General features: G+C 41.8%; 1 protein-coding gene across 2 annotated transcripts in view; it reads right to left on the bottom strand.

The window, feature by feature from the left end:
• Positions 1–4,418: 4,418 nt before the first annotated feature.
• LOC120926691 (ras-like protein family member 10B) overlaps positions 4,419–16,740 on the bottom strand; it is a 115,852-nt gene continuing 103,530 nt past the window's right edge. For both annotated transcript variants that reach the window (XM_040336838.1, XM_040336839.1), the window contains one exon: positions 4,419–5,215. In XM_040336838.1, the coding sequence (XP_040192772.1) occupies positions 4,945–5,215 (271 nt within the window). In that variant the 3' untranslated portion in view covers positions 4,419–4,944. The remainder of the gene's footprint in view (positions 5,216–16,740) is intronic.

The following is a 16,740-nucleotide window of genomic DNA, read 5'->3' as shown; positions in this document are numbered from 1 at the left end:
GAAATTCTTATAACTGGGTCAGTTTTAAAGATGGTATTACAGCTAACGCTGAGCTCCTGACAGGTTTACTTTAAGCTGTGGAAAGCCACATGATAAAGATAGGTCATGACTTGCACATCATTTCAGATTCCTGTATCCATGGATAAACTAAATGTTTTAACATGGGATGTTCAGTAAAGACATCCTATGTTGATTTGTTTTTCATTATATGGTAGGTTTTAAAAGCGCATTTGTGAAAGGCTTATATTAAAGCCCCAATCTGAAACAGCTTTTGGTGTCAGTAGGGGAGCATGAAGCCCCACATTTAAAATACTTGCATGCTCATAATCCTTTAGGCTTAGGTATTTTAGGTATTTGAGGTGAATCCCTAGCTCACGTCAAAGCAAGAGTCAAACAAATATTGACACATGCAAGGTTGGTTTTATAGAAAACACAGCGTTTCCACGATACTCTAATGATAAAAGCTCTTGACAAACTGACCTGTTTATGGGAATGGCCACAAACTATATCCAAGGCACATTGCTTTAATTCAAAATCAGTAAAACAATAGTAGAATGTGCCATGCAGGGACAAAGCTAGACAACTTGACAATGACAGGAACCTCTCGTGAGCAGCACGAGAGGTTTTATTTCTTTAACCACTTGACACCCGCACGCCGTCATATGACGTCCAAAACGGGGACCTATTATGCCGGGTGGACGTCATATGACGTCCTGGGCTTTGCGGGGGGATATCTCAATGATGCCTGCACCCAGAGGCATCATTGAGATATAATTTTTTAGCGGCGGCGATCCTGCGCACCGTAAGAACGATCATAGTGGCGGTTCCGCCGCTAGATCGTTCTTACAGGCGGCGGGAGGGGACATCCCCCCTCCCGCCGCCATCCGGTGCTTCTCCGGGCTCTCCCGTCCCACCGGGGGCCCGGAGAGATGATCGCCGTCCGCCGGATGTTTGCCATAGAGAAGACTGGTGACCAGATGGTCACCAGTCATCTCTATGACCGTCGGAGGCCCGGGCGCGATGTGATGACGTCACGCCCGGGTCCCCGTAAGTAAACAAACCGCAATTGCGGCTAGTTTGGATGAGATCTGTGAATTTTTTTTCACGATCTCATTCTTTCCAGCCTGGAGGAGAGATGTGGGGTCTTATTGACCCCGTATCTCTCCTTAAAGAGGACCTGTCACACACATTCCTATTACAAGGGATGTTTACATTCCTTGTAATAGGAATAAAAGCGATTGAAAAAAAAAAGTGTAAAAAAAAGTGTAAAAAATAAAGAAATAAGTAAAATAAAAAATAAAAAATAATAATAAAAAAATTAAAATGCCCCTGTCCCCGGTAGCTCGCGCTCAGAAGCGTACGCACACGTAAGTCCCGCCCACGTATGTAAACGTCATTCAAACCACACATGTGAGGTGTCGCCGCGAGCGTTAGAGCATGTGCAACAATTCTAGCACTAGACCTCTTAGAACTCTAAACTGGCAACCTGTAAAAATTTTAAAGTGTCGCCTATGGAGATTTTTAAGTAACGAAGTTTGGCGCCATTCCATGAGTGTACGCAATTTTAAAGCGTGACATGTTAGGTATCTAGTTACTCGGCGTAACATCATCTTTCATATTTTACCAAAAAATTGGGCTAACGTTACTGTTTTGTTATTTTTTAATTTATGAAACCATTTTTTTTTACAAAAAAAAGCTGTTTGAAAAATTATTGCGCAAATACGGTGCAAGATAAAAAGCAATGACCGCCATTTTATTCCCTAGGGTGTCTGCTAAAAAAACATATATAATGTTTGGGGGTTCTGAGTAATTTTCTAGCAAAAGAATGAGGATTTGTACATGTAGGAAAGAAGTGCCAGAATAGGCCCGGGAAGGAGGTGGGTTTTAAAGCCCGGTATTGAAGTGGTTAAGGGACAATTTATTTTTGGCAGACATATCTTCTATTCTTTTCTGGGCATTTTCTATAATAATTCATTTTTTACATCAAGAGAGTCATAAGTGATCAAACTTAAATATATATATATATATTAATATATATTAAAGTTTGATCACTTATGACTCTCTTGATGTAAAAAATGAATTATTATAGAAAATGCCCAGGAAAGAATAGAAGATATGTCTGCCAAAAATAAATTGTCCCTTAAAGAAATAAAAAAATCATATATATATATATATATATATATATATATAATATTATAAATTAAGCCCTCACTGACCTCTGTAGTTGAAGATACTGTGGAACAACACATGCAGAAGGTTTCAAGGTGCTCGGTATCAATGCATCTTCTTCCAGAACACCTGCCCTGTCTTTACATTAGTAATTAGGAGGATATAAGACTGCTGGTAGGGGAGCTGAGCTGACCTATATAACCACTTCAGTGCTTCTGTTGAGAAATTTGAGCATTAATCGCTCCACAGTGGTTGCAGCTACAAAGGACATTTACAGATTGTGTCAATATGTATAATATGTAGAATATGCAATATGTCCAAAGCCTGGTGATGGATTCACTTCAAGAAACATGTTTAAGCACCCATTATCCCAATAATAAAAATTAAAGTTAGGCATACACTGGTTGGGTCTGTTTTCCCTGTAGAAAACGTTCCTATGTTTTACTCGTTAAAATTGTCCTGCTGCTGGCCAATTTTAAAAGATATGTGACCTCTTTTGGAACAGGCATGCTTGCTGCTGTTCCTTAGCTGGCCACCATGGCTGAATGTCTGAAAAAGGGTCTGGTTGGAACAGAACCCCATGCTGTTATTTTTACATTTTATTTGCTACATACAAATTGAAATGAATAATTTCAGGGTGTGACTGCTTATGTAAGCCAACATAATTGTGAAAGAAAAAAAATGAATTCTATGACCCAAATATGCACTGCCAATGTACGCTGTAGCACCACATACAGCTTTAAGGCATCTCAACGCATATTATTTAAAAGATTTGTGCATTTTCTATGAAGTTGCATGAAAAGAAATCCCAGCTGTGTTTTTTTTCTTTTTGCATTGGTTCATGTACCTGGAAGTGCCTGGCTTTCTATATCTTTTTGGTAGTAGTTTGCCAATTAGTCCTAAAAAAGAGGCATAACTTACTAGTAAGATTTGCCTTCCACAGACTTCAATAGGGTTCAAAGACAATTCTGGGTTTAGCAGACATCCCACTGGATTTGACAACCCTCTGCAAACTGAATCAGGGCAGATTCACTCATTCTTACGCCTCTATTTTATTGTTGCATCTCTATGAACATCATGGAAGAGACCTCTCTGCACTTGTAGTATAGCAAATTTAGCTTTTACTTGTCTAAAATATGAACACCTGGTCCTCCAATAAGGTGTGGACTCTAAATATATATTATCCCTACATTTTTTTTTCTTTATTTTCAACAGGAATGTGGAAATATGAAAGCTCCCATCAGTTTCAGCTACTGCCTGTATTCCCATTATGAAGGAGTACCTCACTTTCTTCCCCAGTGACATCAGTCACAGAAACTGGAAATATCTTGATATCTCTAGGGATATAGGCTGTAATAAAACATGGTTCAACATAGTAGGGAAAGGCAAGAACCTCTTTAAAGTTTGTATTGCCAAGAGTGTTTCTCTCCATTTCTTCCTGGACTTGAGGCAGAGGTAACTAGTACAGTAAGTGAAGGGTAATCTCCCTTATGAAGACTCGAAGAATGAAAATCGGATGAAAGTTTAGACCCTTCCACTCTCAAAATTTTTTTTAAGTTTAGTTTTCTCTTCTCTCTGTACTTTTCTCTTTTTCTCCCAAACATTGCAACCAACGCATGAGAAAATGCAAGTAACTGACAATTCAGTTTGTGTATTTATGACTGTATTTTACCTGGAATTTTCCTTTAAGCCCAAAATGACATGTTTGATAAAAACTGCAAAATGTTATTGTTATATAATGTTAAAGCTGAACTGTGGGCACATATAAAATAACATTAATTAATGTGGTTATGTATGCATAATGATAGTTAAAAAATTAGTGTTAGTACCCAATGTATGTTATAATCAGTCTCTTGCTATCCTATGCAGTAATATGGACCAATCAGGTGTGCTGTGTGCACATGTTCAGACAAGGAGGAGTAAGCAGAGGGATCAGCTCTTTCACTGTCCAGTTACAGGCTGCATGCAGGAAAGTGATCTAGCTGTAATACTCTAACTGCAGTATAGAAATATCACATCAATCCCCTGGCTGTGCTATCTGATAGGTCTGCAAAAATCTCAGTACTGGCTGGATAGAAAAAATAGCTCCCATTTTTTTAACTGTAAATGTACGTAGTTGTTCACCTGAAGTTCAGTTTTAATTTTAAGGGATCTTTACTATTTTCCATACAACTTCAAATATATAGTTTGTACTATACCCTGAAAAAATAAATGCAAGATTAGGATTAAATAAACTGCACAAAAATCAATCAAGAAATATAACAGTGACCCTTAAAGGAGGGTCTGCTGGCCTGAGGTTTAATAATTACAGTAGCTACATGTGGCTCCATCATCCATAATTCCATCTTAGAATGTTCACAGTAACTAACATCATCCATACCAAACAAGAATAGGTCCTCCATTTTTTTTAACAGAAAAAGGTCCTCCATTTTTAAAATAACAGCACAATAAAGGATTTCAAGCACACACCATGTAATCTAAAGTCAACGTAATCACTAAAGGGTTATTATGTCATTACAAGACACAATTTTCAGATTTAAAGGGGTTAAAAGAAAAAAGAGAGCGATCGATATCATCACAGAAGCCGTATATTCCTATATCTTCTTTAAAAGAAGCATGGAAACGCTATGCTATGATATCACATAGAACATCTTGGAAAGCTGTAAATTGCCATTGGTGAAACTGAATTCTTGTGTAGGTCCACTTGCTGTGCCATTGCTTAAGAGAAGTCCAAGTATCCAGTGTCACTGAAACTAAAAAAACTGTGACTCCATGTCACATGACTGAACAGCGGTTGCGGCGTAGTGCTCCTTGGAAGCGTATTGCAGCATGTACATGCTTGCATCTAGCACAGCCTACACTTTTAAGCAGTTCACTGAAAAGTAGTAATATGTGCCAGTTATACTTGGCTGAGCATTCAATGTAGCCACATTTCCATGTCTTCTTCACCAAATGCGAAACGTTCCATCGTGGGATAACACGGCCTCGCTGCAGGTCACGTTTGTTGCCAACTATGATAATAGGTGTCTCAGATGTGCCAATCACTCTGTGGAAATTACAAAAGAATAAAAAACTGTAATGAGACATACCAGATTCTATTAAGGTGTAATTAAGAAAAAAAAGTAGCCAGCTGAGAGGAGCTAAAAATACTGATGAAGGCTGGGTTCACACTACTACATTACTTTCATCCTACTTTGGTCTGTGTTCAATGTTTCCCTATGAGAGCGTCTTGTAGCGTCCTACACAAGTCGGTCCGACTTTGAAAATGCTCCCTGTACTACTTTTGGTCCTACATTGATCCTACTTCAGGCCCATTGAATATCATTGAAGTCGGACCAAAGTAGTATCCTGTTCATGAAAGTAGGATGGATGTAAGACCAATGTAGGATAAATGTAGGACCAATGTAGCAGAGCAAAGTAGGATGAAAGTAGTGTAGTAGTGTGAACCCAGCCTGAAAGTAGTGTAGTAGTGTGAACCCAGCCGAAACATGTTCACAAAGCAGCAGAAAAATTAGAATACTAGGCTTACAGCTGTGTGCAACAAGATATAGCAGTAACGCTTATTTGTTCAAGCTCCATCTATTATGTTGTGTCATTCTTTTAATATACATCAATGCTAGAATGTGCTACTGGAGGATGCATGTTGTCTGCTTCATATGCAGAAATACCTTGGACAACCAAACAAGAGAATAGAGAAATGAATTGTGTTTTTTTAACTATAAGCCCCCTGTTCCCATCAGAGCAAGTCAAATCGCATGCCAAATCGCAGCCTATTGCCAGTGTGAACCAGGCCTGAAGAGCATTATGACCTCTTTCAAAATCCTCTGTACTATCTTCTTTGAAATTACCAACAAACTGATCTAAGTAGCAAAAAAAATTTAAGAAAATGTTCATCACAGTTTGAAAATGTTGAGTCTCGTGGTTGTCCCCTCTAACCCTGTTGCTCTAGGCACTGGCTCACAAGTTCTTAATGGTAGGAACAGCTCAGGGTATGGCTGTGAAGGGGGATGGTGGACACCCTCATACACAGTCATTAAACACCCTGTAAATCTGAATGTCAGAAGTATGGGGACTCCATTGTAGCAAGGCATAGACATACTTTATCTCCTTCTCGACAAAGTCTTCTCAGTAAGTATATAGTCATTTAATATTTTTCTTTAGATTGCCTTCTTTATTTTAAGACTTCAGATAGCCTTCTCAATACTATACCATAGGACATTAGAATTTATTTGCAGAAAAGCAGAAAGTAATATTTCAGAATCCAACCACAAAATACCTGCCTTCACTTGCAAAACTTTACCAAATGACAGCAAAGCTATACATTTGGCTTTTTCATGACATTAAGAAACTTTCTAAACCAAATGTAAAACATTAAGGCAACTTCAGATAAGACCATGACCTCAGGGAAGAATGGGAGCAAATACTAATGTTGGCTGGAGAGGAATCAACTGTAGTAAAAGTTCAGAAACACTAGGACACATGACATCCCGTCACACCAACGACAGACAGGGATGCTGCTTTGCGAGTACAGTGAAGCCTGAAATTTATATGATTGTACTAATTAACCACTTAACCCCCGGACCATATTGCTGCCCAAAGACCAGAGCACTTTTTGAGATTCGGGACTGCACCGCTTTAACTGACAATTGCGCAGTCGTGCGACGTGGCTCCCAAACAAAATTGGCGTCCTTTTTTTCCCACAAATAGAGCTTTCTTTTGGTGGTATTTGATCACCTCTGCGGTTTTTATTTTTTGCGCTATAAACAAAAATAGAGCGACAATTTTGAAAAAAATGAATATTTTTTACTTTTTGCTGTAATAAATATCCCCCAAAAATATATAAAAAAACATTTTTTTCCTCAGTTTAGGCCGATACGTATTCTTCTACATATTTTTCGTAAAAAAAAAACGCAATAAGCGTTTATTGATTGGTTTGCGCAGAAGTTATAGCATTTACAAAATAGGGGGTATTTTTATGGCATTTTTATTAATATATTTTTTTTACTAGTAATGGCGGCGATCAGCGATTTTTTTTCGGTACTGCGACATTATGGCGGACACTTCGGACACTTTTGACACATTTTTGGGACCATTGGCATTTTTATAGCGATCAGTGCTATAAAATGCATTGGATTACTATAAAAATGCCACTGGCAGTGAAGGGGTTAACACTAGGGGGCGGGGAAGGGGTTAAGTATGTCCCTGTGTTTTATCTTACTGTGGGGGGGTGGCCTCACTAGGGGAAACACTGATCCTCTGTTCATACATTGTATGAACAGAAGATCAGCATTTCCCCCGCTGACAGGACCGAGAGCTGTGTGTTTACACACACAGCTCCCGGTCCCCGCTCTGTAACGAGCAATCGCGGGTGCCCGGCGACGATCGAGCCCGCCGGGCACACGCACAGGAGTCGGGGGCGAGCGGGGGCGCACGCGCGCCTCCGGCGGCACGCACGCGCCCCTAGTGGCCGCTCGAAAAGCGGACGTATAGCTACGGGCTCTCGCCCAGGAGAGCCGACCTGCCGCCGTATAATGACGGTGGCTGGTCTGCTAGTAGTTAATACCTGTGAAAATAAATATAAATATATAGACATTTACAGACAGTGTAGTGTTTAACTTTTACAATTTTGGAATTATTCCAAATCTGGCAGAACAATAATGACTCCAAGGCCAGGTTCACACCTATGTGAATTGAGTGTGGCTTAAACCGCATCCAATTCACAGAACATTTCAAAATACATTGTTTTCAATGAGGCTGGTTCACATATGTGCGATGCATTCGCACTGCGCATTGCCGCCAAACCGTGTGCGTTTTTTAGGTCTTGCGGTGCGGCTCAGGTGCGAATTCAGTCCCATTATCTTCTATGGGTACGCAGCTGAATTCGCAGATGTGTTCATTTCTCTTCAGTATTTGTCTCATTCTGCTTAATACACTTCCCCCCTCCCCCCTCCCAGGTCTCCAAATTCGCAGATAATCTGCAGCTAAAATGCAATGGATCTGCTGAACACTTCTCTTATCTCTCTGCAGAGATAAGAGAGCTGAAATTCGCACCGCACAAGTGTGAGCCCAGCCTAAAAGAAAAGCCAGAAGTGTTCTGAGAAGGCTCATGGATGGATCCATTGAAGATGCCACTGTCCATTGATTTTAGCAACTCAAGGCTTCTTTCACACTGGCAAACCTACTGTAGTATTCACAGGACATTTTAAACACATTATGAATGCATATAATGATTTGTTTTTTATAACAATACAATGTTTTATTGTTTTTTACAGTAAATGACAAGACATACGACAATGTCAAAATAAAACAATTCTGTTCAGTATATAAAGTGCCTTGAAAAAGTTTTCACATCCCTTGAAATTTTCCAAATTTTTAATGTTACAACCAAAAACTTAAATGCATTTTATGCCATAGACCAACACAAAGTGATACATAATTGTGAAGTGGAAGGAACATGATACGTGGTTTTCAAATTTTCTTACAAATAAATATGTGAAAAGTGTGGCGTGCATTAGTATTCAGCCCCCCTAAGTCAATACTTTGTAGAACCACCTTTAGCTGCAATTACAGCTGCAAGTCTTTTGGGGTAGGTCTGTATCAACTGTAGAGAGTGACATTTTTGCCCATTCTTCTTTGCAAAATAGCTCAAGCTTTGTCAGATTGGATGGAGAGCGTCTGTGAACAGCAATTTTCAAGTCTTGCCACAGATTTTTAATTGGATTTCTTCTTGCCACTCTCCCATAAAGGCCAGATTTGTGGAGTGCACGACTAATACCTGTAGTTGTCCTGTGGACCAGTGTTTCTCAACTCCGGTCCTCGGGGCGCACCAACAGGTCTTGTTTTCAGGCTTTCCATTATTGTGCACAGGTGATTTTATCAGTTTCACTGCCTTAGTAATTACCACAGCAGTTTGATCTGAGGGAAATCCTGAAAACATGACCTGTTGGTGCGCCCCGAGGACTGGAGTTGAGAAACACTGCTGTGGACAGATCCCCCCACCTGAGCTGTGGATCTCTGTAGCTCCTCCAGAGTTACCATGGGCATCTTGGCTGCTTCTATGATTAATGCTCTCTTTGCCCGGCCTGTAAGTTTAGGTGGAAGGTCATGTCTTGGTAGGTTTGCAGTTGTGCCATACTATTTCCATTTTCGGATGATGGACTGAACAGTGCTCCGTGAGATGTTTAAAGCTTGGGATATTTTTTTTATAACCTAACCCTGCTTTAAATTTCTACACAACTTTATCCCTGACCTGTCTGGTGTGTTCCTTGGCCTTCATGATGCCGTTTGTTCACTAAGGTTCTCTAACACACCTCTGAGGTCTTCATATAACAGATGTATTTATACTGAGATTAAATTACACACAGGTGGAATGTATTTACTAATTAGGTGACTTCTGAAGGCAATTGGTTCCACTAGATTTTAGTTAGGGGGATGAATACAAATGCACATCACACTTTACAGATATTTATTTGTAAAAAAAAATCCTTCCACTTCACAATTATGTGCCACTTTGTGTTGGTCTATCACATAAAATCCCAATAAAATACATTTATGTTTTTGGCTGTAACATAACAAAATGTGCAAAAATTTCAAGGGGTATGAATGCTTTTCTGGGCACTGTAACAGTCAGGAATTACTTCTGACGAAGCAAATAATTACAGCAGGAATCCGGTTAAATCATAATCTAATCAAATAACAGATTACACAAAAAGAGAGAACGTTAAAGGTAATGCAAGTTACCTTGCAATTATACCATATTATCAATGATGAGTCATACTGATATCAATGTCAAATAAGTTACAGAGAACATATTTATATACTAAATAAACAAGAGTAATGATTTTTAATAGTGAATTCCACACTGCATTTAGTTTATTTTTTCACTTTAGTTGCATTTAGAGAAAAAAATAATTATGTGGGTCTAGTTTAGATACCCTAAACTGAAAGGGGCAGATCCACAGAGATCTGCACCCGCGCAGCGTATCAGAGATACGCTACGCCGCCGTACCTTTACCTGGCTTTCAGTTCGAATCCCTGAAGAATTTACGCTGTAAGTTACGGCGGCGTAGTCTATCTCTGGCGGCGGAATTCAAATCGGCGATTAGGGGGCGTGTTTCATTTAAATGAAGCGCGTCCCCGCGCCGAATGAACTGCGCATGCGCCGTCCCTAAATTTCCCGCCGTGCATTGCGCTAAATGACGTTGCAAGGATGTCATTTTTTTTAACATAGACGTGAATTACGTCCATCCCGATTCATGGACGACTTACGCAAAAAAAATAAAAAATAAACGTGGGAACGACGGCCATACTTAACATGGCAAGTCTAACTATACGCCGCAAAACACCAGCTTTAACTATACACCGGAAAAAGCCGACTAGAGACGACGTAAGAGAATGCGACGGCCGCGCGTACGTTCGTGGATCGTCGGAATTAGCTAATTTGCATACTCGACGCGGAAAACGACGAGAACTCCACCCAGCGGACGCCAAAGTTTTGCATCTACGATCCGAAGGCGTACGAAGCTGTACGCCTGTCGGATCTAACCCAGATGCCGTCGTATCTTGGTTTGAGGATTCAAACTAAAGATACGACGCGGGTAATTTGAAAGTACGCTGGCGTATCAGTAGATACGCTGGCGTACTTGCTCTGTGGATCTGCCCCAAAGTGTCTATACACATGTAAAAGTGTGTAAACGCACATAAAGGCAAATACATCTCAACGTAGGAGAACCTGATCTGGGAAGCATAAAGTTTGTTTATACACTACTTTTCAGACAATTTTTCCTGCGTTTATATAACCTAAATGCAGGAGGCTAGTGTAAATGTAGCCTTAGCGTTTTATCTTCCTTTAGCAAGCATGCAGAGTAGACTAGACTGGCGTTAACATTGCTACTTCTGTAACCAATCTTATGTTGTGTAAGATAAGTAAACATCATTTTATTTATAGTTTTATGTATGCTATTATTCAGCTGCAAAATTTTGAGAGGCTTAAAAAAAATGTGAGTAATGCCTGGTACACACAGCAAAATGTATTTTTTGTTCTGACAGGGGGACCGCTTCCGACAGAGATCATCGCTCACACAGTTTAAGCCCACGTTACAGATTTTCTGTAAAGGTGATCTTACCCTTTAAAGCGGAGGTCCGCCCACCGCTGCAAAAATTAAAAGCCAGCAGCTACATATACTGCAGCTGCTGACTTTTAATAATAGGACACTTACCTGTCCTGGAGTCCAGTGATGTTGGAACTGTAGCTGATGTTTCCATCGGCTGTCAAGTGCTGTTGCCGCCATAGCCAGTAAGGGAACCTGGTGGTGAAGCATTGTGGTTTCACGCCGGGTCCTTACTGCCCTCATATGAGCGAGGCACCCGCTGCGCTCTCCTACTGACCCATCAGAGGAGGAAGGAGGAGGGAGCTGAACAGTGAAATGTACTTCTTTCAGCCAGCAGACCTTTTTAGAGATATTTGTACATCCCTGATTTCAAAAAAGTTGAGAAGCTGTGTAAAATCTACATAAAAACAATATCCAGTTGCTGGAGTTTTGGGAGAGGAATATGGACCTATTCTTGCCTGAGCATATGCTGCTTTAAAGCCTGGATATACCTTTCAGCACTGATGTTGCCTTTCCAGATGTGCAAGCTGCCCATTCCATATGCGCTAATGCATCTCCAAACCATCAGAGATGCAGGCTTTTTTAACTGAGCACTGATAACAACCCATACAGTGCCCCTTCTTTTTCGTCTGGAGGACACAGAGCATGTGGTTCTGATCACAGAACAGTTTTCCATTTTACTACAGACCATGTTAAATGAGCTTTGGCCCAGAGAAGATGGTGGCATTTCTAGATCATGTTCAGATAAGGCTTCTTCTTTGAATAATAGAGCTTTAACTTGTATTGTTGGATGGCACAATGAACTGTTTACAGAGAGTTATTTTCTGAAAGTATTCCTGAGCTTATACAGTGATGTCCCTCACAGAACCATGCCTGCTTTTAATGCCTCCTCTCCCCCCCACACTGTACCAATAACAAGACATCAACAGTAGTGATTGCCAAATTTATTGGCCACCTACATATGAGCTCTAGAGTCGTTCTGAAACCACTTGGACCAGACTTTATCAAACTTTTTTTTTTTTTTTTCAAATTATTTTTGTTTTATTTAGATACACATTAATAATACATTATACATTATACAATTGTAGCAGTGCTTATTACTGTTAAGATACTATTGTTGTACACAACTTCAAAATATATACAATTCACGTAAATTGGCCATGCCACTGCGTACTGTAGTGTATCCCCTCTAACCTATGAATGCGATCCTAAGCACTCCTACCCATCTGTTAGAAGAAAAAAAAGAATATAAAAAAGAAGAGAAAAAAAACGTTAAAAAAGAAAAAAGAAATATAAAAAATTCACCTAGGCTCTCTCCGTTATCCCACGCTCCCATTCTCCCCCCCTCGAACCCTGGAATCTAAGAAGGATTTCCAGGAGGTCCAAATTCTTAAGTATCTTTCCTTTTGGTGTTGTGCTGTTTGTACTAATTCTTCTAATTTACTGATTTATTTTACTTTATTTATCCATATCTCTATTGTGGGTGGAGTTGGTGACTTCCATTTTTTTGTTATCCACATTTTTGCAGCATCTAATAGATGACCTAGACTTGTCTCCCTATATGCTTTCTCTTGTATTTGGTTCACGTGTAAAAGGTAAAATTCTGGATCTTCCGGTATCTCATATTCTGAGCACATCTGAAGTATCCTTTTAATCTCCAGCCAAAAACTCCTTAACAAAGGGCAGTCCCAAAATATGTGTAGCATCGTCCCTTTACTACCCTGGCACCTCCAACATTTATCTGACACCTCTGGGAAGATTTTGTTTAATCTCTCCGGTGTCCTATACCACCTCGCGAAAATCTTGTAATTTGTCTCCTGTGTCCTTGCGCATATTGATGTTTTATGCATTTGTTTATACATGCGTTGTCGCTGTTCCGTACTAAGTACCTTTTTTAGTTCCTGTTCCCAATCCTGGACACATTTCAGAGGGTGATTCCCTGACTGTGTCAGTATATCATAACTTATTTATAGTGTGTGTTGTAATCTTCCCCTCTCGCTACACATTTTTTCAATTCTCGTAATTGGTCTTTCGAAAACACCCGGGTTTGGTAATGTATTCAGAAAGTGAACCATCTGGAGTGCATTCCAAAACTTTAGGTGAAATCCCCCCCCTTGTATCAAACTTTTTGAGGCAACCCCTATGGCGATATGTATCTTTTTATATAGGTAGGGCTGTATTAACTAGTTATTGCAGAACGTGATTGTTGGAGAGGAAGGTTTTTTCCGTTCTGCCACTGTTGGATCTAAATCTTCAACCAAGCCCAGCAAACATATCCATAGGGAGTGTGAGAATTTTATGTATATGCCCCAACATGCCCCAACTTTTTTGGAACTGACATTGTAGATGAAGAGGCATTTGAAATCTTGTATACTCACTGAAAACTGTATGATGTTGGCACCAGCAATGGGTTTGTGCATCCTAACTATACTGAGAGTTTGCATACACCATGAGAAGCTCTGTGAGAAGTATATGAAGTTGTTACAAGCAACAGATTTGTGCATTATAACTTTACCTGCAAACACGCCTGCACTGACAGATAAAATGTAGCATAATCTTCTACGTACACACTTTTCAGTATACATAGATTTGTAGCTGTGCAAATTCACTGAGAACTATAAGATGTTGTCATTAGCAGCAGGTCCATGCAATTCATTCTCACCTGGAAACAAGTTTTTCACACTCCGGTTTATTAGAGAGGTTTTGTGTACATCTGGGCAAAACACCCAGAAAAATACAGATATGGATTGTTGATTGCTTCCATCTTTATCATTCTTGTCATTGTTTATGGCGCACATACTGGTAGGTATCAGCACAATATGACTGCTGTGTTCTTACAAATATTTTTTTGTGTACATCTGTTGGATATTTTTACTTCCCAGTCAGAAGATACCATGGAACAGAAAATGAAAGCAGACTAAAAAGATCACGTGTCTCAGATATTTTGATATGCTTCATCTTAGAATTATTAGTGTTGATTCATATGCGCAAATGCTCATTGAGATCCATCTGATTATACTTTTATGGTAGACCGGTGAACTGGGGTCTTTAATAGAGTTTGTTACCACGGTTTTTAAATATATATAACTATTTGGCTATATGTATTAATAATAATGCTTATCTGTGAAGGCAGTTTTCTGGCTTCAGTTTTTGCTATTTTTTTTTTTATTTCTGGATTTTTATATGTTTACTGTAGACTCTGAACCAGTGTAAGCAATTAAAAAGGACCTGGAGTCATTATCAGTGTTGTTGTTGATTTTAAGAGGGGACAGTGGGCCAAATCCTCAGCCAGGCGGCGTAACTTAACTTTCAGCAGTTAAGTTACACTGACTTAAAGTTTCTACCTAAGTGCCTGATCCACAAAGCACTTACCTAGAAATTTCAGGCCGTGTAACTTAAGTGCCGCCGTCGCAAGGCGGTTCCTTCTCTCCGGGGGGCGTTTAAAATTTAAATGAGGCGCGCTCCCGCGCCGGCCGTACTGCGCATGCGTGTGACGTAATTTTCCCGACGTGCAGCGTGCGAACGTAATTGACGCCGGGCGGCTTTGTGGATTGCGACGGGACACTAAAGTTGCGACGGGTGAAAAAAATATACGCGCCGGGAAAACAAATAATTTTAAAAAAAAATGACAGCGTCGCTCAGCATGCATTCCTGAGAGGGAGAACTCCATGCCAATTTTCAAAGAAAAAAACGGCATGGGTCCCCCCCCCCAGGAGCATACCAGGCCCTTAGGTCTGGTATGGGTTGTAAGGAGACCCCCCCACGCCGAAAATTCAACGTAGGGGGTCCCCCTACAATCCATACCAGACCCGTATCCAAAGCACGCTACCCGGCCGGTCAGGAATGGGAGTGGGGACGAGCGAGCGCCCCCCCCCCTCCTGAGCCGTGCCAGGCCGCATGCCCTCAACATGGGGGGGTTGGGTGCTCTGGGGCAGGGGGGCGCACTGCGGGCCCCCCCACCCCAGAGAACCCTGTCCCCATGTTGATGAGGACAGGACCTCTTCCCGACAACCCTTGCCGTTGGTTGTCGGGGTCTGCGGGCGGGGGCTTATCGGAATCTGGGAGTCCCCTCAAATAAGGGGGCCCCCAGATACCGGCCCCCCACCCTAAGTGAATGGATATGGGGTACATCGTACCCCTACCCATTCACCTGTAGGCAAAAAGTAAAAGTTAGTAAGCACACAACACAAGGGTTTTTAAAATAATTTATTATTCTGCTCCGGAGGCCCCCCACGGAGGTACCCACGTGGTGGGTGCACGTGGGTAGGCACCCACCACGTGGGTACCTGCCGGAGCATGATGGGACGATGATGCCTATATAAATGGGATGCAAGGCGCGCTTCCATCATTACAGTGACAAGAGGCGACGAGGCAACATCGGAAGAGGGGAGAAGAAGAACCTGACGTCACAGAAGACCGCGCCGGCTGCCTGTTAGTAATTGAGCTAACACACAAAGATAGCAGGCAGCCAGCGCTGAAGAAGAAGGCACCGGACAGCTGGAGAAGAACCGGGGTTCGCCGAGTCAACAGCGGAGAGCGGCGAAGAGAGAAGAAGACCCCCGGAGAGCGGAGAAGCTCCCCCCGGAGAGCGGAAGAAGAAACCCCCCCCCGGAGAGTGGAAGAAGACCCCCGGAGAGTGGAAGAAGACCCCCGGAGAGTGGAAGAAGAAGCCCCCCCTGGTAATAGAGCTAATAAAGAAGACAGGGGGGGCCTCCGGAGCAGAATAATAAATTATTTTAAAAACCCTTGTGTTGTGTGTTTACTAACTTTTACTTTTTGCCTACAGGTGAATGGGTAGGGGTACGATGTACCCCATATCCATTCACTTAGGGTGGGGGGCCGGTATCTGGGGGCCCCCTTATTTGAGGGGACTCCCAGATTCCGATAAGCCCCCGCCCGCAGACCCCGACAACCAACGGCAAGGGTTGTCGGGAAGAGGTCCTGTCCTCATCAACATGGGGACAGGGTGCTCTGGGGTGGGGGGGCCCACAGTGCGCCCCCCTGCCCCAGAGCACCCAACCCCCCCATGTTGAGGGCATGCGGCCTGGCACGGCTCAGGAGGGGGGGGGGCGCTCGCTCGTCCCCACTCCCATTCCTGACCGGCCGGGTAGCGTGCTTTGGATACAGGTCTGGTATGGATTGTAGGGGGACCCCCTACGTCGATTTTTCGGTGGAGGGGGGGTCTCCTTACAACCCATAACAGACCTAAGGGCCTGGTATGCTCCTGGGGGGGAACCCATGCCGGTTTTGATTTTACAAATTGCCGTGGAGTTCTCCCTCGGGAATGCATACCAAATGCCGTCGCTTGAATGTGCTTTTACATGGTGTTACTAACTTTACACTTTGTAAAAGCAGCCCTAGTTTTACACTTGGCAAACTAAAACTTACGGCGAAAAAACGAAGCACAAAAGCTTTGTGGATCGCCCTAAGTGCTAATTTGCATACCAGAAGAGGCATTTCG

This window comes from Rana temporaria, chromosome 2 (genome assembly GCF_905171775.1).
Source record: "Rana temporaria chromosome 2, aRanTem1.1, whole genome shotgun sequence".
In the NCBI taxonomy this organism is placed as follows: domain Eukaryota; kingdom Metazoa; phylum Chordata; class Amphibia; order Anura; family Ranidae; genus Rana; species Rana temporaria.
Note: the sequence above shows the minus strand (reverse complement) of the source record. Positions and strands in the feature narration are given on the sequence as shown.